The sequence below is a fragment of the Coffea arabica genome, chromosome 6c (assembly GCF_036785885.1).
Source record: "Coffea arabica cultivar ET-39 chromosome 6c, Coffea Arabica ET-39 HiFi, whole genome shotgun sequence".
Classification (NCBI taxonomy): domain Eukaryota; kingdom Viridiplantae; phylum Streptophyta; class Magnoliopsida; order Gentianales; family Rubiaceae; genus Coffea; species Coffea arabica.
The window spans coordinates 13,517,321-13,542,937 of NC_092320.1; the positions used below are offsets into that span (position 1 = coordinate 13,517,321).

Below are 25,617 nucleotides of genomic sequence, written 5' to 3' on the forward strand. Positions count from 1 at the left end.
AAGTAGCTAAACAAAGAAAATCTGTGGGAGAAGACTTGCACATATGTTTGTGGGGTTCAAAGAGATCGATATCATCATTTACAATAATGATAGATGTTGAACCTAAACAATAATAAATGTCTATTCAAATAAAATATAAATTTTTGTATATAGCAGTGAGTAGAGTCAAATCTACGGGAACTAAAGAAAATTCATTTTTTCTAGAATTTAGAATACGGGAAATTTTTATAAAATTGAGAATAATTAAATAATTTAGATAAATAAATAAATAAATAAAAATTAAATGATAATTTATTAAAATTGAAGTAATAATAGATAAACTCTAACCAAGGAATAAGTTTGAAAATGATTCACTCAATTGATCATTGATACAATAATAATTTCGTTTATTAACTGATAAATAAGTTATAATTGCCAAACAAATAATGACGGTTAATTTTCCTTATGTATTGGTAATTAAGGTCAATTAAGGTATGACCGTTAATCACTGTCCTAATCAAGAAATAACTCTAGGTATGATTTTAGAGTTCAATTTTCTAGTTCAAATAACATGTTACGAGGGTTATTTTAAATTAGTTCATATGTCTCCCTAACACATTCAACCATGCCAGTTACCACTAGTTTAAAGTAATTAAATAATTATGGATTTAACTACTCTAATTAATTTTAGATTATTAGACTAATTTAAACACTAGACCCTAGATATTCAAATAATATAAGAACCAAAAGAAATTAAATCAAGGAACATACAAATGTCATTAAATAAAAGAAATAAATATAATCAATCTTTTATCACAATTTTAACTAAATCAAATTCTCTGTTGTTCCTTGACTAGAACGAAGAGCTGGGTTCATCTCTCTTGAAGAAAATGCAAGCAAAATAGTTGCAGCAATTGCCAAGAACATTCTTCCATTATCAGATGAGGAGTCAAGACGAAAAAGGAAAAAGAAAACGTTATTAGGAAGAAATACCTTGAGAGAGCCCATCAAAAAATCTAATATGTAAGTTAAGAATCTAATTCTGACCCAAAAACTTAAACTACTAGGTCATGAACCCTTATTTATATATATTAATTTTTTCATCTCTCGAACCAATGTAGGATATAATTTTTTACTCATGAACCTAACAAATTTCTCCCTTCATAAGTATCTCCTCACATTAAATTCAAATTTACAAACTCTTCTTCAAGCCTATTTTAATATTCAATGCAATCCCACCTTAGCACGTAAGATCACATCTTCTCCCAATCATAGATCCATTTTTTTTCCAAGATCCAAACTGAATTTTTGGACCCTTGCCAATTCTTAACTCCTTGGTCTAACATTAATTGGACCTCCTACCGAACCATGGTGCACCTGATCCAACACTAGTTAAACTCTTTAACACTTGGACACTTTGATCCACCATTAAGAAGAAAATTTTCACCGATCCAATTTCAAGAAGAATATACTTGCCCATGAGTTTCCCCCTTTATGAATAACCCCTTATATTAAATCCAAGTTTACATGCTTTTCCTCAAATCTACTTTAATACTCAATGCAAACCCAATTTAACACTTAAGGTCACCTTTTCTTCCAATCATGGACTCACTCTTCTTCAAGATCCAAACTGAATTTTTGGATACTTGCAAACCCTTAACTTCTTGGTCTAACATTAATCGGATCCCTTGTCAAACCCATGGTGCATCTGGTACAATACTAATCAAATTCTTTAGTACTTTGACATTTCGATCCACCAATAAGAAGAGAATTTCACCGATCCAATTTCGAGAAAAATTTGCTTTGTTCATGAGTAACTCAATCTTGCAACATGAAATTCTGATACCACTTGTTAAAAAAAAAAATGCCTCAAGAGTGCCTATCAAAAAACTCAATATATAAGTTAGGAACCCAACTCTAATTCAAAAAAAGTAAACTATTAGATTTCGAACCCTTACTTATATATTAAGTGTTCTTTTTCTATCTCTCAAACCAATTTGGGACATAATCCTTTACTTATTAATCTAACAAATCTCTCATTACATGAGTAGCCCTTCATATTATATTCAAGTTTATAAACTCTTTTTCAACCCCACTTTAATATTCAATACAAGTCTACCTTAACACCTAATGTCCCATCTTCTCCCAATCATGGACCCACTATTCTTCAAAATTCAAACTAAATTTTTGGATCTTGGTCTAATACTATCCGGATCCCGTGCCAAACTCATGACACACCTGGTCCAACACTAGCCAAATTTTTTAACACTTTAGAATTTCGATCTACTACCAAGAAGAGAATTTTCACCAATTCAATTTCAAGAAGAATCCACTTGTCACGAGTAACCCAATCTCGTAATATGAAATTCTAATACCACTTGTTAGGGAAAAAACGCCTCGAATTGATAGGGTGTAAATTATTGGTTATTTTATTGTTAATTTCCCCTTTTATCCTTGCCAAATATTGTTTTAATTATTAATATTTACTTATATTTGGTATTGGACCCAATTTCAGGAATTGAAGCAGAAAATTACCAAAAAGGAGGGACTTGTATGAAAAAATGCGGACTTCTAAGGGCTTCAACCTTTGGGTCCTTGAATTGATGGGGACCACAAGCTTGTGCAAGGCATTTAGTCATTTGGGCTTTTCAAAGAAAGCAACGCAGAGAGACTTGGAACAACAAGTACTTTGGAAACTTTGTCCACATGTGCGGGGACCACGGATAAGAAACATGAGTCATTTGGACTCTATGAAAAGAAACGTACAAGACTTTGAATTTGGTATGGGGACCACTAGAGATAGCATTAGACTTCCTTTTGGCTTTAAAAAGGGAGAAACGTACGAGAGGTTTATCAATCAATAGTTTTAGTTTAAGCTTTTAGCATAGTTTTAGTTTTCTTTTCTTAGTTTTTTCGCATGGTTGTTCTCCATTAATGGAGGACTAACCTCTCAATTCTAGTCAAGGGGACAACTGAAGACTTGGTTCAATAATTACTGTGAGATCGAATTTATTTTAATTGTTTCCTCCTTTTATTGGTATTCATATGTTTCCTGCTTTTAACTGTTATAACTCTTGTGTATGATTGATTAGTGCGCAATAATTAATTATTCATATAGGCTATTTTGCTAAATAGAGGTAATTGAATCCGTAATTGTTCGTTATCTCTATCTTAGTAGCAACTGGCGTAATTGGATTTATGTCAGGGGAGCATACGATCTAGTTTAAACAAACCCTCGTAGCGTGTTTGTTAGTTAGGATTGGGCCTTTCTAATTATTAATGCAATCTAGAAATTAAATCCTACGGTCGTACCTAGGGTTGTTTTTGGGTTAGAGAAATAGTTAACGGTCGTACCTTAACTATCGAGAAATTAAGGAAAGGTTAGTTGTTTATCGCGTGCATGACAACTATAACTAATCTATTAATAAATGTGGAATTATCTGTGAATCAATGATCAGTGCCTGAACCATTTCTGAAGTGTACCCTTGGCTAGAGTTTTCCCTTAATTATTTCTTTGAATTAATTATTTTCTGCAGTTAATTTATTTAGTTAGCATTTAATCCAAAACCCCCCATACTTTGGACTCTAGAAGAAACGAATTATCCCCAATCCCTGTGGATTCGACCCTACTCACCGCTATATACAAAATCTGTATTTTTCTCGAGTAGGTATTTATTATTGTACAGGTTCGGCACCTGTCAATTTTTGGCGCCGTTGCCGGGGACTGGTGCCAGATTAATTTGTTCATTTTTTTTATTTTTTTTTTATTTTTTTAATTTATTTTTCTCTTATTTTTTTTATATAGTTTATGGCTTCTAACACTCCGTATTTTGGTGATAGACTGGATTTTGTTTCCGGAGAAGACGATGAGACTAGTTTTTTTGCTATGTTTGCATATTCAGAGGCAGTAAACTCTATTAGAGAAAGAATGGCTGCTGCAACCTGTAAAATTTGTTATGCCAGGGATCATTCAACCGGTATGTGCCCCGAATATCAAGAAAATCTGAGTGTCCCATTCAATAATTATGGAGATTTTTCACTCTCGTCTCAAACGTGATATAACCCTAATCCAAACGGGTATGATCAAGGATGGTGGGATAACTCCAATTATAATTATACAATGGGGCCAATGAATTTTCAGCAGTATGAGTCTCAAGAACCGTCATCCATGTCAGGTATGTCTCTTGAAGAAATAGTTGAATTAATAGCTACTAACACATATCAAATTCAACAGGAGATACATCAACTTCAATAGGAGGTACATCAACTTCAACAGGAGACACAAAAGATGAGTGAAGAGATGAAAGAAGGAAGGCGTGAATGGGCATCTAAAATGAGCAAATTGATTTCTCCAGTTTATGAAGAATTGCCTTCACCGACTATTATCGACCATGAGAAAGATGAGAGTGCAATTATTCTGACAATTGACATGGTACTGCAAGGGTCTCAAGAAGAAGAATCTAAAGATGCAGTTGAAAAGAAAGTTGAAGCGCAAGAATTGAGACCCCAACATCAAATGGTTCAAGTGAATGAATCCAGTGAACAATCTCCAAATGCGGTGACATCTCCTCCATTCCTTGATCAATATTTTCCTGACTCTTATTCTTTAATTCCTGTTGGTGAGATTGATTTTATTATACCAGAAAATTTTGAGTTTCATGACAGGAACAAGTCAAGAGTCACGATGGCAAAATATCTCAAACCAATAAGTGCTTGTGATGGAGGGGTGAATGAAGATTTAAGGTCATTACTTGGTTGTTTGGCGCCATCTACTAGTCCATGGAAGACCGTAGCTCGTGTGCTCAAAAATTACTCTACTTACGAGGGCTATCAAGATTACATAGAGAATGAAGCACTCCATGAATAAACAGGACAATGTCTAGCCAAAAATATTAAAGAAAGGCGCTACTTGGGAGGCAACCCAAGACTATTTGTTTCAGTTTGCAAGCATTTTTTAAGTTGTAGTTAAGTGTTAGTGTCAATTAATAGTTTGATGTTTGGTGGCAGGAAATTATCAGTTAGATGTGCCCACGCCAGGTGGTCACGCCTGAGGGAAAGGAATTTTCGTTCAGGATCTGCGGACTCTATAGCAGTTAGACGTGCCCACGCCTAGGCCAGAGGTTCCTTATTTAAAAAAAAAAAAAAAAGAGAAAAAATTTTTACAAAAGCAATTTCAATTTTTGGAGAATTTCGGTAAGACTAGTTAAAAAAAAAAAAAACCATTTTATTTTCTTTTTCTTCTTTTCTTCTTTCTTTTCTTTCCTTCTTTCTTTCTTCCCTTTTCTTCTTCTTCTCCGCCGCTCCCCTGTTTCCCTCTGTTTCTTCTTTTTCTTTCACGCCACCTGCCGCTACCACCCCACCCACGCAGCTCGAGTCGCCCAAGCTCCCTTGCGGCCAGGAGTTTCGTAGCACGCAGCTTCACCTCACGGTCCACCACCATCTTGCGGCCAAGGCCCGCCGCTGGTCCTCTCTCTTCAATCGCCAAATCCACGTTGCACGCCGCCCGTGAGCCAAGCCAACAGCGCGCAGCCCAGCCCGCGCCGCTGCTGCTCTCCACCAGCTTGCCGCCGCCTCTCCCTCAGCTCAGTCCGCCGCCAATAGTCTCCATCAGCTCGCGACCACCGCTGTACCGCCACCCTCCACCACGAGCAGCTTCACCTCGCGGCCAGGAGCTGCCACGAGCCCTACAGCGCCGCGCCAGCTTGCAGCTCGGCCCACGTCAATCGTCCGCCCCCGCTGCTGTCGACCTCCATCAGCACCACCACCTGAGCCGCACGGGACTCCTGCCTTTGCCGGCCTCTCCTGCAACCGCGCACATCTCCTCCATTGCTGCGCGTCACCACCTACCCAAAATTGGCAGGTGGAGGTATTCGAATTTCCACCTTGATTAGTATTTCTCTAGTCCTTAAATTGCTGGAATTTGCGTTCTTGTTTCTTGGGCTTCTTGTTGGAAAACAGCAGGCAGTGATTTTAGACATTTTCTGGGGCTAATTTTGGGTAGAGTTGAGTTAAACTGCTGCGATATTTGGGGGTACTTTGGGAGTAAGTTGCCAATTGCTTCTGGCTTTAATTTTCGCTCATTTTTGGCACTACTTGGGTGTTCGAATCTATTTCGTTCACTAGATTGGTTATTTGCTTTAATTTCTCCCTATACACTCACCAGTGGTACTGGTGATGGTAGTTGTTTAACATCTGATAATCTGTGTTCTGGATTGCCTAATTAAACGAGTTGTGACTACTGGGCATTTGTGATTGAGTCCATCCTGTGATTGAGTGTTTGGATAAAGCAGTGGGTGCTTTAGGCATTTTCTGGGGGAACTTTTGGGACAGATTTGGGTTTAATTGCTGCCAAAGTGGGGGTATTTTCTGCTATTTGTTGAAAAGCTGGCCTTTTGATTACTTTTTCCCTGCGACTCACCAGTGGTACTGTTGAGGTTTTTTGCCTATCGTTGTGGCTTATATTTGAAGATATTTGCTTATTTTGAAGTTAAGGTTCTTGCATTTGAGTTGCTGCTATTGAATTTAATTCTTTCCTGTCTGTGCACCAGTGGTACTGGTTGCAGTGTTGCTTTCCATTTCTTAATCCTCTGTGCTGGACTGCCTATTCGATTCTTGAGTTTTGGTGCCTGAACTGTCTCTCGGTTCTTACCATTAGTTGCTGGAATTACTGGTTTCTTGGCCAAATTGCTAATTTTGAGCGTTTGACTTGGGTATTTGACTGTCCAACTGGTGACATTTGTTGCGCTTCAATCAATTGAATTCATTTGCTCTGTTGGTATCCCTGTCGGTATCACTTGAGTTCTATTTTACTAGTTTCTGTCTTGCGTCCTTTGAAGTGCCTTTGGTTGGGTATTTTCTTCATTTGTTTGTTGAATTGAAAGGCTACTGTGCCACTTCCATTGCTTATTGCAGTTGGTGGCGTCTAATTGACTTGCTGGGAGTATTTTACCTATTGATTTCAATTGCTAAATCTTTAGAGAATTTGTTGCGATTTGCATTTTGTTGATTGGCTTGTCTACTACGGAGGCACCAGTGGCTATTAAATTATTATTGCTTTGAATTTGCTAAGTGGCCTCTCCCACCGATGGCCTCTGATGCTAAGTGGCGCCACTTGCGAGATCAGGTTCACCACGCGGATGAGCAAGTAACGCATATCGCCAGCCAGATGGCTCCAATGTCTAAGAACCTGGCCGCGTACTTCCACCATATCTGCTTCACTCCCCCGTTTCTGCCTATTCCGTAGCCGCTTGAGAGGGAAGTTTCGTTTTTCTCTTCACTTTAATTGCTATATTACCTCCATCGAGGGCAATGTCGGACTTAGGTGTGAGGGGGACAGCTGTGGTACAGCTAGTATTTCTAATTTTTAGTTTTTACATGTTTTCCTTTATTTTTGTTATTTGTTCTATTTTTCGTTTATTTTCTTTTCTTTTTTCTAGTGGTCAGTCTTCTATAACTACCAAGTTTTGATGCTGGATTGTTGCCTCTAATTCTGCTATTGCCAAGTTTTATTAATAAAAGGGTATTAAATTAATGTGGTTGAGCTCAGGAACATCTCTTTGGTGAATATCAATACTTGCTTAACTTTTCCAATTTTTGGTTAACTTTTCTAGGCATAGGGAATGATTGTTGGCATTCTTCATGTGAATTGGTCCAATTATTAATTTTAGTTCTCCATGTTTGAAATTTGAGGCTGGCTGCTGTTATTTTTAGTTATTGTGCTATATGATTGTAAATAAGAGGTGACTGTACTCCGTTAGTTATCACTACTGAATAACCGGGGATCTTCACCTAAAGTGTCGATTCTCGCGTCAAAAGGTAGTAATTGCTATGAGTGCGTGGTCCTGTAACGATTAGAGCTGAGTAACCGGGCTCCTCCATCTGTCAAATGTTGGAGTTCGCGTCAAAAGGCTCTAAGGACTATAGACTAAGTCTTTTGCTATTCAAAAAACAAAAAAAACAAAAAATAAAAAAAAATTAAAAAAAAAGAAGTGAAGTAAAGATTGTGTTAGTATGTGAATAAGTCAGCTTGCCGGTTTGTGATCTTAATGTCGAGATTTTGGTTAATAGTTGGACTATTTGCTGATAAATGTGAGCAACCATTCCTTTTTCTTAGATTAGTTTGCTTTAAATTGGAGAAGTTGGTGGTTTATAGGCTAACCGGGTTGATTTTTCTTGGATATTGACCTGTGATGCTTGATATTTATTTTTCTTGGGCATCTTGGCAATACGGTAGTTGGAGCAGTAGCCATTGTCAAATTTTGGTGTTCAATTGCTGTTCCCATGCTTGAGGGCAAGCATGATTCAGGTGTGGGGGGAATTGATAGGGTGTAAATTGTTGGTTATTTTATTGTTAATTTCCCCTTTTATCCTTGCCAAATATTGTTTTAATTATTAATATTTACTTATATTTGGTATTGGACCCAATTTCAGGGATTGAAGCAGAAAATTACCAAAAAGGAGGAACTTGTATGAAAAAATGCAGACTTCCAAGGGCTTCAACCTTTGGGTCCTTGAATTGGTGGGGACCACAAGCTAGTGCAAGGCATTTAGTCATTTGGGCTTTTCAAAGAAAGCAACGTAGAGAGACTTGGAACAACAAGTACTTTGTAAGCTTTGTCCACATGTGCGGGGACCACGGATAAGAAACATGAGTCATTTGGACTCTAGGAAAAGAAACGTACAAGACTTTGAATTTGGTGTGGGGACCACTAGAGATAGCATTAGACTTCCTTTTGGCTTTAAAAAGGGAGAAACGTACGAGAGGTTTATCAATCACTAGTTTTAGTTTAGGCTTTTAGCATAGTTTTAGTTTTCTTTTCTTAGCTTTTTCGCATGGTTGTTCTCCATTAATGGAGGACTAACCTCTCAATTCTAGTCAAGGGGACAACTGAAGACTTGATTCAACGATTACTGTGAGATCGAATTTATTTTAATTGTTTCCTCCTTTTATTGGTATTCATATGTTTCCTGCTTTTAACTGTTATAGCTCTTGTGTATGATTGATTAGTGCGCAATAATTAATTATTCATATAGGCTATTTTGCTAAATAGAGGTAATTGAATCCGTAATTGTTCGTTATCTCTATCTTAGTAGCAACTGGCGTAATTGGATTTATGTCAGGGGAGCGTACGATCTAGTTTAAACAAACCCTCGTAGCGTGTTTGTTAGTTAGGATTGGGCCTTTCTAATTATTAATGCAATCTAGAAATTAAATCCTACGGTCGTACCTAGGGTTGTTTTTGGGTTAGAGAAATAGTTAACGGTCGTACCTTAACTATCGAGAAATTAAGGAAAGGTTGGTTGTTTATCGCGTGCATGACAACTATAACTAATCTATTAATAAATGTGGAATTATCTGTGAATCAATGATCAGTGCCTGAACCATTTCTGAAGTGTACCCTTGGCTAGAGTTTTCCCTTAATTATTTCTTTGAATTAATTATTTTCTGCAGTTAATTTATTTAGTTAGCATTTAATCCAAAACCCCCCATACTTTGGACTCTAAAAGAAACGAATTATCCCCAGTCCCTGTGGATTCGACCCTACTCACCGCTATATACAAAATCTGTATTTTTCTCGAGTAGGTATTTATAATTGTACAGGTTCGGCACCTGTCAAAGCGCCTATCAAAAAATTTAATATGTAAGTTAGGAACCTAACTCTGATCCAAAATCTTAAGATATTAGGTCTCGAATCCTTACTTTAATATTAACTGCTCTTCCTCCATCTTCCGAATCAATATGGGACATAATTTTTTATTCATGAATCTAACAAATGTTGTTCTTGTTTCCAACAAGAAAGAAAAGATGTCCCCTATGATGTTCCTCACTTTGTGAGAAAAAAAGAAAAGATATACGACAATCTTCTTTTGCTTGGTTTCCTATTCCGACTAACTACTCTTTAAAAACAAAGTCCAAATCCTAATAATCCAACAAACTGTTTTCAAAGAGTCCTAAAAGATAGTCTAGACTAGTATTCTCACAAAAGTAGAAGTCTATTCATTCGGTGAAAAATCTGACTTTCATGACTTTAATTTAAGATTGGAGGTCACGTGCCAAATTTTGAACTTCCCGAATATGCAATCACACAAAAATCCAATTAAAAATCACATCTTTAATTCCTTTTTGTTCGAATTCCTACAACCAACACCAATTATAAAATATGAGTAGAATCTACAAATTAATGCAATATTTTGTCAAAATCAAGGGGAAAACAATCGTACATTTAATAACAAAAATGCAACCTATCAAATACATTGGAGATTCATAATGTAATATTTCTTATTTTTTCATATAATGTATAGCCATAGACCTTTCAAATCCTTTAGAACTATTGTTCACATGACATATCTAGTGATTTATTTTTTGCTATTAGTGCAGATCTCATAAGAATTGAAAACAAAAAAGTTCTCTGTAATATACCTAATATACAAAAAAGCTCCCTGTGGTGCAAAAAATTCTCCCGTGGTTTCAAAATATACAAAATGACACCTCATATTTTGAACTAAATTGTAAACTAACAGAATTCGTTAAACTTAACGAAATCCAGTAAATTTAATGGAAAATTTAACGAAAACATGAGGTCTCGGATTTTAAACTTAACGGATTTTGTTAAGTTCCGTTAAGTTTAATAGATTCCATTAAATTTAACAAATTTTATTAGTTTACAAGTTAATTCAAAACATGAGGTGTCATTTTGTATATTTTGAAACCACGGTGGCCTTTCGGTGTATAAGATATACCATATGGGGTTTTTTTTTAATTTTAACCCATCTCATAAATGTAATTATGATTTTTATTAAAAAAAAAGTGTGCTTAACTTCCCAAGTTTGGATTCTCGTAATTCAAACTAACTAGTTGACTTAATTGGTCCAAAATTTATTGTTGAAATTAATTGCTGACGGTGATCACATTTCTTTAGAATCCTCAACTTTTTCTATTTAAATGAAGAAGTCCAGACACTTTTCACTGCATTCTTGGTTCATCTTTTTTTTTTTAAAGGAATACCATCCCTTAATATATTAAAAATCGAGAAAAAAAATACATCAAATTAGAGGGGGGCCAAACCTGACCTCTGTTAAAGAAAAAGAAACATGTAATGATGGAAAATAAACACACATATAAAGGAATTGTAAAGACATAACAGATCAATCCAAAGAAATCATCCACACGAGGGTGCTCCACATTTGTGTGACTGCGAGTGAGCATTGGAATTTAGTTTGAGATCTTGACGTGTTTGCATTGTTTTACCTTTTTTTGAAAGCTGTTTCCTCGCTTTCTTTGAAAACACTTGGGTAAATTGCTGTTGTACTAGATTCTGGTCTTGATCTTTGTGTTTGTCGTGTTGTGAATCGACTTCTTCTTCTTCTTTTTTGTCGTTATTGCATGTTATACTTGAACGAAAAAAACTAATTTGATGTGGTCGGGGAAGTGTACCATGTAATTTTTCCCATTTAACCTCTTCGAACACATCTTTGAAAGCTGGCACTGGATTTTGAGACACCGTGGTTTTCGTTTCTGTTCTTGTACTTGTAATTGGAACCACAAGGAGTGGTAAGGCAATGACGGGGTCAGTGGTGTCGACCTTTTGATGATTATCGTCTCCCAAATTCTGCTTCTCAAAAGCTTGGGACCCATCACTTTTATTCCAATTAGAATTTTCAGCATTTTGATTTCTAATTGAAGTATTGTCGGCCATTTGCTGCTGACCATCTCCCAATATTTGCTCCACTAGAATATGGGACTCCTCACAATCATTTCCAGCAATGTGATCGCATGGTCCCTCCCTTTGGTCATGAACAACGAACTTTGCTTTTCCATGCTTGACAGCTTTTTCGTTGCAGCTTTGCCCTGGCACAGCAGCCCCCTCTATGGGCTCCATCATGCCTGGGCCTGCTACCACGTTCAGCTCCACCAGCGCCAATTCTCCCGTATTAGCAGTCCCTTCCAGCACTTCCTCTGGTTCGCCAATCACGCGGTCAGCCATAGCGTGAAGAATGGCATCAGCAGCAGCCTCTATCCCCTTCTCCACAAGCACAACCGTAGACCCTCCAAGCTGGTTCAGTAAGCACGATGCATCTTCCACAGCAGTAGTAGGGGTGTCAACGTGCAGTGACCCCTCGGAATGGCTCTTACCCGAATTCTGTGTCGCACCAGATTTCATCCCATCTCCTTCACTCACCCCCCTTCGCTCCTCATCCTCTGTACGCTGCGTGTTAACTGGTGAGGAGCGAACCTTTGCGCCCATCACCCCTGTGACCAGATCCTCCTGCGTCTTGTGCAAGCGTAAATCAGGGTGCTTCACACGGCAATGATTCTCGCCATGCCCTTGACGATAGCAGTGGCTGCAATAATTAGGGAGGTTCTCAGGGATAAGAACCTGCCAAAAACCATCCCCATCTCCCATATCGACCCACACCCTCGACGGAATCGATTTGAGCAGATCCACCTCAACACATACCCGTGCCACATTCGGTCGCGAAAACGAAGACGTAGCCGCATCCACGAATAGCTGCGTACCCAAGCAGGAGACAAGATGAAATAGACATGGCTTAGCAAATAAGTGAATTGGGAGTTTGGGCAATCTAAACCAGACGGGAACAAGGGAAGACTCTCTGTTCACATGGAACTTAGATGTCCACTTAAAAACCCTCATGGGGGATCCATTCACGTACCACAAACTTCGTCCCCAAACGCGAAGGAAATCCGCTTCACACTGAAATTTCAGCAACACATGCCTAGCATCTAACAATCCCACAGTCGCCGTATCCTTCAAATCAAGAGTCGACAAGAATTTCCTCAGGTCAGGCAGTAGCGGCCGCCCCTTAGAGAACTTCCCAACCAAAGTGTAGCGGAATGGAGCAGCAACCACTGCTATGTCAGCCGCACTGAAGACCACCGCAGGCTCTCCACGGTGTGTTGTCATCCTCGCTTGAACTTGCACTACCTCGGACGTCGGTTGTGGCTCAAACAACGCAGAGAAGGCCTTCTTCCTAAAAGGGGAGGAAGAGGCCGACAGCCCCCCACCCGGAGGAGGGGGGCAGTCTCGGCTGCCATGGTTAATTAGATTTGCCAATGGTTCATGAGCAAGAGAGAGAGAGATGTGGTTCTCATTCTTGGTTCATCAGCGTTTGGTTGGACAATTTTCTCTTCTACCTTGTACTGGTAAAGTACTCTCTTGTACACATCTTTTGCATAGATGACTAACGTTTGTCTAACGATTATCTAAATATTAAGTAGTAATGGCTTCCTTTAGTCGATTTTGCTTGTTTGCCTGGCTTTTGTGGGGAAACTTAGGAGTCCAAGGCGATGACTCGGCGATCGTTGGTGTATGCAAAAAGATGGACATTTATTATTATATGTGCTATGACTGCCTAAAGAGCAACCCACAAGAACCAGATTTTGGTGCCAAATCCATAATCTGCACTACGGATGCATATGTTATCCTCCGAAAATCAAGTTTCGATTTTTCGTTGAATTCTACTGGCCGCTTTCGGGAGATGGCCAAATTGTGCGTGGATCAATTTGACATAACTTTGGGTTACTGTAAAGCCGCGTTTAAAGCATGGAGATTGAAGCGAAAACCAGCCACCTTAGCATTTCTTCACAGCAGCTTGGATTATTACCTCAAGTGCGTTGATCACGTCTTCGAACCCGTTCCAGTTGAATATGTCGTACAATTAAATACTGCTAAAGCTTTCAATGAGGTGGCAATTGAAATTGTCTCTCTACCATGATCGTAGTTTTGATCCAAATATTGGGTAGCTAATGTAAAATATATCATCTTGATCTTCATGGACTGCAGTTGATGGGTATTTTTCTTAATATATACTTGCTTACCATTTTCATTCACTTTATGTTTATCCATGCTTCACAAAATAAATTATATATTGATTTTAATGTTATGAAGTTAATTTCATAGTCAGCCATCCTTTTGAAGCATAGATAATTTTTACGAGTAATACCTTGTCTTTTTTCATTTATCTTTGTGCGCTATGAGAAATGATGCCATTGTCAGACACAATGAACAGGCTTTTCTTTGGGGAAGATAAGGACTGCCAGATCCTTATGTTCCTAAGTTCGGATTCTAGTAATTCAAACTATTAATTGACTCAATTGCTTCAAAGTTTATCGTTGGCATTAATTGCTGACGGTGATCATATATCTCTAGATTCCTCAACTCTTTCCATTTAAATGAAGAAATGCATACATTTTTCGTTGCGATTCTGGGTCCATCAGCATTTGGTTAGACAGTATTTAATCTCTTCTACATTTTATTGTTAAATCACTCTCTTTACGCTGCTAGTTCATAGACCGTCAAAAGTATACTTCTTTCATCTAGTATGTGATTAAAAATTTTGCTCTTTTATTGTTCAATTGCTTTTTGGCATATGATGATCTTGTTTAAACAACTTATTAGCCTTGTGCAAATACTTTCATGATTCATACTATATTCTTCAAATCATTATCAATTTATCTTGTTGCACCAAATTTTAATGGAAGCACTTCAATAAAAATCTATCATGTAATATAGTTTCTAAGGTTCATATGCATAATAGCTAATGATCAAGTGGTCATTTTTTTCAATCACATTATACCAATATGTTTTATAAGATCCAAAATTTGACAATGGTTTGTCAATATAGTTCGACCTATCAAGCCCCTTGGAATAGCTTTTACTTAAGATCGATTACCTGTAAGCTTAAATTAGATAGTATCTCAATTAAAGAGTGATGCACCACTATTATAGTCAATTTTGTACAATCCCTTTTATTTTGGTACTTTCTGCATTCTACCTGTTTTAAAATTTTGGTAATCCTCCTCATGACTTGTTAACTGTTGTGGATTGCTGAAGAAGGGAATTGGTCCCTGATTCGAGTCTCGCTGCCAGCAAATTGCAGGGGTGGGGGAATTAGTCTGCGGGTCCACTCCCTACGGGACACCTAAAAAAAAAAAACTGTTGCGGGTATGGGATGAGAAATGAGTTGAATGATATAGAAAAAGGGAGTGTAAGTAAGAGATCTCAATTTCGAGATCTCCCACTTACACAAAAAATAAAGGAAAAAAAACTGTTGTGGATATTGCAACATCAAAATTGAGTTCAAGAAAATATATATTTGGTTGCGGAAATAAGGTTAAAAGATTTTACTAAACATATTACTCTACTCAATGTCTGTTTGAAAATTGCATTTATCATTTTTTTTATAGTACATGCCTAACATATGTCCAACGATCATCTTAATTTAATCAGGAATGTAGCAAAGCCACGTGGCTTCCTTTGGTCGATTTTTCTTGTTTGCCTGGCTCTTGTGGATCAATTTCGGAGTTGAAGGCGATGAATCGGCGATCATTGATGTATGCAAGAAGACAGGCCGTAATTTTGACTTTTGCTGTCATTGCCTGAAGGGGAAGCAACAAAGCGACGAACCAGACTTTGCTGCCAAATCCATAATCTGGACTACTGACGCATTTGCCATCGTCCGAAAATCATCTCTCGATTTTTCGTTAAATTCTCCTGGCAACTTTCAGAAAATGGCGAAGCGAAAGTTTTGTTTGGACTGAATCGAACTATCTTTGGGTTACTTTGAAGTCGCAGTTAAAGCATGGAGATTGAAGTGAAAATCAGGCGCCATAGAATTTCTCAACAACAGTTATGATTATTTGCGCAAGTGCATTGAACCGAGCGGGACAGATTAACCGTTCTTGAACAGTGTAAAAATTTTTTTAAACATATTGTAACTCTATGTAAACTTTCTGTACATCCTTACAACCGATGTATGATATTTTGTTACAATTCATATGGGTTCCATATATAATCCATGTAACCATTTGATTAATGCGCTAGAGTTCACTTTACATGTACCATAAGATAGATGAAAGCAAAATGTATCGTTTCATGACTCAGTACCCTGTGTACACCAAACGCTAGTAGCTGTGAATAAAACGACCCTGGCTATTGTGCTGCGTTCCTGACAATTTCTCCCCCTTAAACAAAGCTTGTCCTCAAGCTTGGAAGTCCGGAAATTGTTTGTCGATGAAGTCCTTGTCCTCCCATGATGATTCTGATTCGGGCAGCTGATCCCACTTGACTAGGTACTGGATGACTACTTGGGAGTTACGCATGGTAGCCCTGCTCTTCAATATCTTCTCAGGTTGAAGCAAGCATTGATCAGACGAGTCCCATGCAGGTAGCACGGGGTCAGTGCTCTGAGCGCTCCCAATCTTCTTCTTTAACAGAGAAACATGAAATACGGAATGGATCCTAGCTCCCACAGGCAACTGCAACTTGTAAGCCACTGCTCCCACCTTAGCAATAATCTGGAACGGACCATAATATTTTGCTGTGAGTTTTAAGCTCTTCCGAATAGCCACTGTTTGTTGCCTATAGGGTTGCAGTTTGAGAAACACCCAATCTCCCACTTGAAGTGTTCGTTCAGTCCTGTGCCTATCAGCAAAGCTCTTCATGCGACTTTGTGCCTTTGCCAAATTCTCCTTAATGAGAGATATGACCTTGAGCCTATCCTGTACCATGTTGACTGCTGCTGGTATAAAACTATCATGGAAGGGTCCCAAAGGGATGTGGCTGGGCTTATATCCATATAACGCCTCAAATGGAGAGATTTGCAGACTGGTGTGAAAATTGGTGTTGTACCAAAGCTCAGCTGTAGGTAGCCAGTTGCTCCAATGCGAGGGATGTTCACTGCACATGCATCTAAGGTAGTTTTCCAAACATTGATTTACTCGCTCACTTTGACCATCAGATTGAGGATGATATGATGAGCTGTAGTGTAAGCCAACCCCCAGCAGCTGGAACAACTCCTGCCAAAATTTGCTCACAAAAATCCTGTCTCTATCAGAAATGACAGATTCGGGTAAACCATGTAGCCTATACACCTGGTCTAAGAAGACTTGAGCTATCTGTTGTGCAGAGAAGGGATGTGTGAGACGTATGAAGTGACTGAACTTCGTCAAGCGATCAACCACTACCAAAATAGTATCAAAACCATGAGATACGGGCAGCTGTTCAATGAAGTCCATTGATATGTGTGACCAAGCCTGCTGTGGAACTGGAATAGGCTGTAGAAGTCCAGGATAGGGAACATTCTCATGTTTGCTCCTTTGGCACACATCACAAGACCTGACAAATGTGACAACATCCTGCTTGATTCCAGGCCAGTAAAACAGAGATTGTATCCTGCGCAGGCACCCCCTCTGGCCAGAATGTCCACCCACTGCTGAATCATGCAAGGCCTTGATCACCTTGCTGCGAATATTGTTGGTAGTTCCCACGTATAATTTGTCCTTAAATTTAAGCATCCCTTGATCAAGTTTAAAGTCTGTGACTGCATTGGGATCCAACAGGAGCTGAGTTATTTTCTGCTGAGCTTCATCATCTCCTTCATAGCTTCCCACCAACTCCTGCATCCACGCTGGCTGCATAGTGGAGATTGCACACACAGCTTGGCCTGCTGCAATGTCCTCATAGGGTCCTTCAAACCTCCTCCTTGATAGAGCATCTGCCACCCCATTGTCAGCTCCTTTCTTGTACTGAAGTTCATAGTCCAACCCCAATAACTTGGTGAGCCATTTGTGTTGTAGTGGATGGGTAAGCTTCTGCTCCAGCAAGTGCTTGAGGGCCTGGTGGTCCGTCTTGATGACAAAATGGTGACCTACCAAGTAATGCTTTCATTTGGTTACGGCTAGCACCAATGCAAATAACTCCTTCTCATACACTGATAACCCCAAGTTCTGGGTAGACAAAACTTTGCTGAGGAATGCTATAGGGTGACCCTGTTGCATCAGTACTGCTCCAATCCCCACTCCACAAGCATCCGTCTCTATTGTAAAAGGAATATCAAAATCTGGCATACTCAGTACTGGAGCCGTAGTCATGGCTCTCTTGAGGTCCTCAAAAGCCATCTGCGCATGGTGGTTCCACCCAAAGTTCTCCTTTTTCAACAGCTGAGTCAAAGGTTTGCAGATCACGCCATATCCCTTTATGAACCTTCTGTAGTATCCAGTCAGCCCCAAGAAGCCCCTAAGTTCCTTAACTGAGTTGGGGGTAGGCCACGACAGGATACACTCCACCTTGTCTGGATCCATGCTGACCCCAAACTCAGAAATCACATGTCTCAAGTACTCCATAGATGTCTGAGCAAAGGAACATTTGGACTTCTTGCAATACAACTGATTATCAGCTAGGACCTGGAGTACAATTTTCAGGTGCTGTGCATGTGACTCTAGGGTGGGACTGTAGACCAGTATATCGTCAAAAAAAACTAGCACAAACTTCCGCAGGAATGGCTGAAAGATGCGGTTCATCAAGGCTTGAAATGTGGCTGGGGCGTTCGTGAGGCCAAAAGGCATCACCAGAAACTCAAAGTGTCCATGGTGTGTTTGAAATGCAGTCTTATGGGTGTCTGCCAACTTGACCCTCAACTGATGGTACCCTGCTCTGAGGTCCAACTTAGACATAAACTTAGTGCCATGCAACTCATCTAATAACTCATCAATGTTGGGAATGGGAAACCTATCCTTAACAGTCACTTCATTTAGTTTTCTATAGTCCACACACAGTCTCCAAGTGTTATCTTTTTTTTTCACTAACAAGAAAGGGGAAGCAAAAGGACTGGTACTGTTTTTAACAATTCCATTCGTAAGCATTTCTGCCACCTGTTTTTCAATTTCTGCTTTATGTGAGTGAGGGTACCTGTAAGGTTTGAGTTTAAATGGCTCTGCTCCTGGTTTGAGGATGATTTGGTGATCCAGATTTCTTTCAGGAGGTAATCCTGTGGGGGTAGCAAAAATTTGAGGGAATTGCTGCAGGACCTGTTCTACCAACTCTGGAATGTCTCCTTTAAGGTCTTTAGTGGAGTTTGTCTGCAGGTGTGCACAACTCTTCTTCTTCTCCTGTATAAAAGATCGAAGGTCCCTTCCCCTTACAAGCTCCATTGTAGGCTGATTGATGAACCCTTGGAGGTGGAGTAGCTCCCCTCTGTTGCTGAGTGAAATGTTGAGGGCGTGGAAATCAAAAGTGATTGGGCTGAATTGACACATCCAGTCCACTCCCAAAATAATGTCCCAACTCCCCAGCTCCATTACTTTCATATCGAACTGGAATTGATATTCTTGTATTCTCCAACCCACTTTAGGACATGCTGCCCCACTGGTTATGTCTGTTCCATTAGCTAGGGTCACAGTGAAGGGGTTCACAGCTTGAAATGGTAACTGCAATAAGGTAACAATCCTGTGGTTGATGAAGCTGTCTGAACTCCCAGTGTGTACTAAAATTTTAACTGGCAAACCCCCTATACTGCCTATCAACATAATCGATTTCCTCTGGATGGCCCCAGACAGGGCATTTAACGTCACCTCTGCCATCTCTCCAACTCTGCCCGTGAATTCATCCTGCTCCCCTACTGCATCCTCAAAGTCAGTATCATCTCCCTCCTCCACACTTAGGCAATTCAAGCCTTTTGGTCTACACTGGTGTCCTAATCCAAACTTTTCTCCACATCTGTAACACAGGCCATTCTTGCGTCTGTACTGTAACTCCTCTGCTGACAGTCTTCCCACTTCCTTATGTGCAACTTCAGTTTTTTTGGCATTGGGAGTAATTGCAGGTAGCCTGTAGGAACTCGGCATGTTGTGTCCACCCGTTTGACCTTTGTACATCCCATACCTAGGTTCTAGAGCAATTTTGCCAGAAACTTTGGTCTGCTTACATTGTATCTCTAATGCATATTCTTGCAGCTCGGCCACTTCAAATGCTTTGGACAATGCTTGTGGTTTGAACATCTTCACCATAGGTTTAATCTCCTCTTTCAATCCACTGATAAAACTGGAAATGAAGTAGGATTCATCCAGTTTGGGGTTCCTAGTAAGCATTAAAGTTTTTAGTTCTTCAAATTTCTCCTCATACTCCTCCACCGTCCCTACTTGTTGTAGTTTGTTAAATTCCTCTACTATGTCAATAGACCCCTTCCCAGAGAACCTCTCGCATAGCAACTCACTAAATTTCTCCCAATTCAGTCCAGGATTCACTAATTTCACCCCCTGGAACCAGTTGTCAGCTTTGCCTTCTAAGAACATTTCTACTACATCCATCCTTTGGCAGGCAGGGATCTGATAATTCAAGAAGTAGCCATTCCCTAGGGTTCCCAGCTGAGTACATTGGCAATTCTAATCGAGGCAAATTAGGAGTGAACATTCTACCTCTGAACTCCTGCTGATGTCCGGCGGTGTCTGCCTGAGTGGATAGCCGGTGGTGCGATGGCGGCGTGGGCAGAAGAGGCTCACTAGACCCTCCTTCATTCTCTTGGACTCCCTTGTCCTTCAACATCACCTTCATCAGTGCGTTAAACTTCTGTTCCAGCTTGCCAAACTTCTGGTCCAAACTCCCCACTACTGCTTCCATGCGCGAGTTACTCTTCTCCAGCTCCTCCTGGAGCTTATGCTGTGTCTCATTCTGCCCTGCGGTATGCAGAGCGGCCATGGATTCGGCCAATTCTTGGAGTCTGATCTCCTGCTTCTTAAGCTGGTCTTCCATCACTCGGTACCGTGTGTTCTCCGCCATTACAGTCCTTCTTCTTCAGCAGCCAAGGATCGGCTGCTCTGATACCAACTGTCAGGCTCTGAACTAGCACCGCCACAGTGGTGCCCCAAGGGTGATCGGATAGTAGCAGAGGAAAGAGAGAGAAGAGGGAAAATTAGGGAGAGAGAGAAAGGATTAACAGAAAGAGAAAGAATTGGGATTTGGATTATTCAGACAAAAATGATCTTAACTACTCTGTTACAATCACGTGGGGTATTTATACAGTTATGCCCCCAACCAACTCAGTGAATGTTAACTAACTCTTAGTGAAACGGTATCGTTTCATGACTCAGTACCCTGTGTACACCAAATGCTAGTAGCTGTGAATAAAACGACCCTGGCTATTGTGCTGCGTTCCTGACAGATTGAAGTGAAAATCAGACGCCATAGAATTTCTCAACAACAGTTATGATTATTTGCGCAAGTGCATTGAACCGAGCGGGACAGATTAACCGTTCTTGAACAGTGTAAAATTTTTTTTAAACATATTGTAACTCTATGTAAACTTTCTGTACATCCTTACAACCGATGTATGATATTTTGTTACAATTCATATGGGTTCCATATATAATCCATGTAACCATTTGATTAATGCGCTAGAGTTCACTTTACATGTACCATAAGATAGATGAAAGCAAAATGTATATAAAATTGCTGTATGCACATTCTAAATTAACCTACAATTAATTGAATAAAATCGCAATGAAATTGGAATTGGCAGAGATCAGCATGACTTTGTGAACTGCATGGGATAGGATTTTGGTAGCAAAAAAAAAAAATTTTTTTTGGTATCTGGCCTTAAAATTGCCTATTGATCATCCTATTTTCTGTCCTTTGTAAATCTAGGCCAGCCAAATATGCACTACTCGGCATCAAACAAAAACAGCTGAAGAAACGTAGAGTTTCATATGGTATCTCAATTGACAAAGTGCCAATGAAGAGCCACCAACATTCATTACAAACTCTCTTTACATGAATCAATTCAAGGAATGAAAATGATGACAGGAACTGGATTTAGCGTTCTAGTTTGCAATGATAAATTCCAACCCACCCTTCAATTTAACACGAGTCAAATCATGTTTTATTCGCATACTCCTTCAGCAGATCTTGGTGTCGGCCCTCACTGCTATTACCAAAATTCACATAATAAGCTTAGAATAGACCTTCAAAATGGTCTGACTTTGATCCCCCCAAAAAAAATTTTTTTTTTGGTGGAAGGCAATTCCTCGGCCATCATCTAGAAAACAATGCGATAAGCTACTTTAATTCTTTCAAGAAAATTTTCATCTAGATTCGAAACTCTTTTTTTTAGATCACGGAATTGAACACTTAAAAATTTTATGCTGGTTGGACATTTGAGGTTCATGAGTCTCACAACTCTTCGAGATGATCATATATTCCAAATGAAGAATTCGGACGCAGAGCTGCTTGTTGAACCTGTCTAATGAATGCGGGCAAGTACATCTGAGTTAGAGAATAATTCTCCTGCTAAGAATATACTTGTTTTTAGAATCTGACAAAGAATACAACTATGTCATAAAAATTCTCTTTTGTTGTCAAGGATCTCATTATATTATCTATCCATTTTGGGAGAAAGTCTACATAACCGGCCTCACCACCAGCTCGAGGGAAGCTGTGCCCTTAGTTCTCATCTCTATATACATTTCATGGTTCTCAATTAAGCCTAGCAGCTGCTTCAATGGAATCTTTACATCACAATGAAAAAGAAATGTACAGAAGGAATGTTTATATAATTCGAGCATTGCTGCTGATTCTTGAACCGTAATGGTCGTCGCATCTACAGTAGATTGTAACCCCATACCATTTGTGCTAACACTTTTATTTTTTTGTTCCATGTTTGTGAAAAGAAGATATCAATAGTTACAATGACTCCAGGGCCATGAAAGGCCGATAATTAAGCAAAGAAAAAGAATTACAAAAAAGCACTAGCGTGGTGAAAGAATAAGTTTCTTTTCTAGGTGAAACATGTGTGCAAGAACTTAACCCTCTTTCCTTATTTCTTAATTATTTTTAATATCTTTAAATGATTTTGCCAATCCAGCTATGAAAATGATAATGCTTTTGAATTGATTATCATAAAAGTTAATTTCCCGTATTATTGATAGATAACTAACTATATAGGAATCACAAGCCAAAGAGACGTTGGTCTAAATGAATAAGGTGGGAGGGCCTTAGACCCCATAAATTAGAGGTTCTAAATTTAAATCACTCGAGGGGAAAGAAATTTGCTGTCTATTTGCTATCAAATCTTGATATATCACTAATTTATTTGGACCCCAACTTCATTTTTTTTTTTTTTGCAACAATTATGAGAAAACTACAAAAAAAAAAAAATAGTGTTCAGTCTTTTTCAATTAAATTACTCGAAATGAAACAAATAATTTGTTGCATGCGTATAAGGTGAACATTTTGCTTCATATATTCACGTGATTCATATGGAACTCTGTAGTTATAAAAACTAATGCATAATCCGACCATGTTTCACTTCATCTATCAATGCTGCTGGCAAGAAATATATTTGATATTGCATATTTTACTACCCCATTAACTATTGCTTGTGCTGAAGATTGCAGTCTCGTGAATAACACCCTACCACCACATATTATTGGATTGTGACAATTCATTCGCATTATACACAATTGGACAGAGTCAATGAAGGAGCTGGTCTTTGGTATATCCAAGTTTCTGCGTATAAGTAGATGCAATTATACAAACGGAAAATCATTGATATTCGTGATTGCATGTGTATTTGCTACAAATAATTACTGAATAGTAAGAATTAATGACGCTCTGAGTTATTTGTCCGGCCTGGTAAGTAGTAGTAATAGGATCCAATAAAATTGGAGACAGATCTCCTTCCACGAGCCAGAATCAGTTGCATCTTCAATCCCACAAAACATAAGGGGAGGTGAGATCCGATGACACGAAGGCTCGTATCAGAATAAAATATCACCACAGAATCAAACATTCATTTTTGTTCCTCATTTGATGTTACATAAGGTGCCAATTGCTCGATCGAAATGGCAAAAATGCTTCTTCTTTTTTTTTTTCCCTGGAACTGTCATCTAATGATCTAGACAACAGCCGAAGGTTGTTATCCAAAGGTTGGCCAAATTCTTTGATCTAGACATCAGCCACCTAACCCTACAACTGTTTCTTCTCGTCCTTTTTTTTTTAATCCCCCCCCCCCCCCCCAAAACACCCAAAAAAACCCACAAAATTGGCAACACCATCCAGTGAGGGTGCTAGCCCCAAATTTTATGCGCTCCCTTCCGATGTCTCAATATTAATTATCCTGTGTAGAGTTATACAAGACAGTGTAATAATTAATAAAAACAAATATAAATAAACCGCTAACATAACAAGTACTATATAAAACTAGGATTAATCTTTCCTACACTGACACTGACAGTGCATACACTATCAATGTGCATTGGATGAATGATAACTATGCAAAATTTAAATTTGAAATTCAACTTTTGCACACATGTCATGAATCAAGCGGTGATAGTATATACACTTTCAGTGTATACAAGATTTACTCTATAAACCAACGTGTATTATTTACCTGCAAAATCTAGCACAATTTCAACATTTTATCAAATTTTGTCTCAAACTTGACTCTCCACCGCACAAAATTGAAATGGAGAGATGTTGGCATTGAATTGTCCCCTACGGTTGTCTAGAAGAATCGTTGAAAAACGCATCCCACTTTTTAATGGTGAATTTTGGTATCTGCTTTTATTAAATTGACGGCCTAGAGTTAGAGTACAAGACATTTTTCTTGGTAAATCCACTTGAAAAACAATTTCTAGAGAATATTATTTCAAAGAAGTTCTTTCAGAAAATTACCACAACACCGCCTACGTGACCCTCCTACGTGGCTATAGTATATGTGCATTGTCCATTCCATATTCGCCCTTGCAGGAATAATGGAAAGGGCACTTACCTTCTCATGTTACTATCTTTCTGTCTTTCTTTTCTTTTTTTTTTTTTTGCTTTTTGTAATCTAGAAATAGAGTACAAAACTTTTGACTAAGCAACGATTCGCCTCTACACTCTCTACTGTAGATCTTTAATTAAAAGGGCAAATTTCACTTTACCCCCTTGTGGTTTAGCGTTTTTTTACATAACCCCTCTATGGTTTCAAAAGCTATACATAACCCCCTTATGGTTTGGATTAAAGTGTCAAAGTAACGAAAATAGTCACTCGTAACGGCGTCATCTAAAATGTCAAAAATACCCTTATGTGAGGATGAAATTTATGTATTAACCAAGGGGGGTTATGTGTATATTTTGAAAATCATAAGGGGGTTATATGGTAAAGTATTAAACCATAAGGGGGTTATATGGTAAAATATAAAAATCATAGGGGGTTAATGTGTCATGTATTTATAAGGGTAATTTCGACATTTTTAGAAGTTCCGTTACGAGGGACTATTTCCGTTACTTTGACACTTTAATCCAAACCATGAGGGGGTTATGTATAGCTTTTGAAACCATAGGGGGGTTATGTAAAAAAATGGTAAACCACAGGGGGGTAAAATATAATTTACCCTAATTAAAATCTTGTAGATCCCACATAAATAAAAAAATTAAGTTGGCTAAGTTGTATGCATATTCTTGTTATTGTATGGCAGCTGGCTATCTAGGATTGCACATTAAATGTTGACAAAATTGTCTTAACTTTTGAAACGAACAAAATTGATAGAATATTAACATAACAGTTACCATTCTTATCATCCATAATATTTTACTTTGCCCATATATTTGACTCCAACTCGTGCTTAAAATATAAGTAGATAGATTCAGAAGAAACCGTGTCACCCATCACCAGACCTGCACTCTTTCTTATTGCTCATCTTTCACATGTTATATACTATTACAAAAACGTTGTTATATGTTTTTTTCATATCATTTTACTGTGTGAATATTCACGTAGTACACTAGTCGGAACCCGATGCTTTATTCTTGCTCCTTCCTTTAAATGGATCACTGTCCGCTTCAGATTTCCCATAGTTCACAC

The 25,617-nt window shown here is 38.7% G+C and overlaps 1 protein-coding gene across 1 annotated transcript; it reads left to right on the top strand.

Annotated features, from left to right (window-relative positions):
- The first annotated feature begins 13,218 nt into the window (after positions 1-13,218).
- Positions 13,219-13,713, top strand: LOC113693610 (uncharacterized). The gene has a single exon (XM_027212164.1). It carries the CDS (start codon positions 13,219-13,221, stop codon positions 13,711-13,713), a length of 495 nt encoding a protein of 164 aa, XP_027067965.1.
- Positions 13,714-25,617: the final 11,904 nt, after the last annotated feature.

Bases quoted from the DNA above. Each gene is read 5' to 3' on its own strand.
- LOC113693610 (XM_027212164.1), top strand. From the start codon at position 13,219: ATGGCTTCCTTTAGTCGATTTTGCTTGTTTGCCTGGCTTTTGTGGGGA.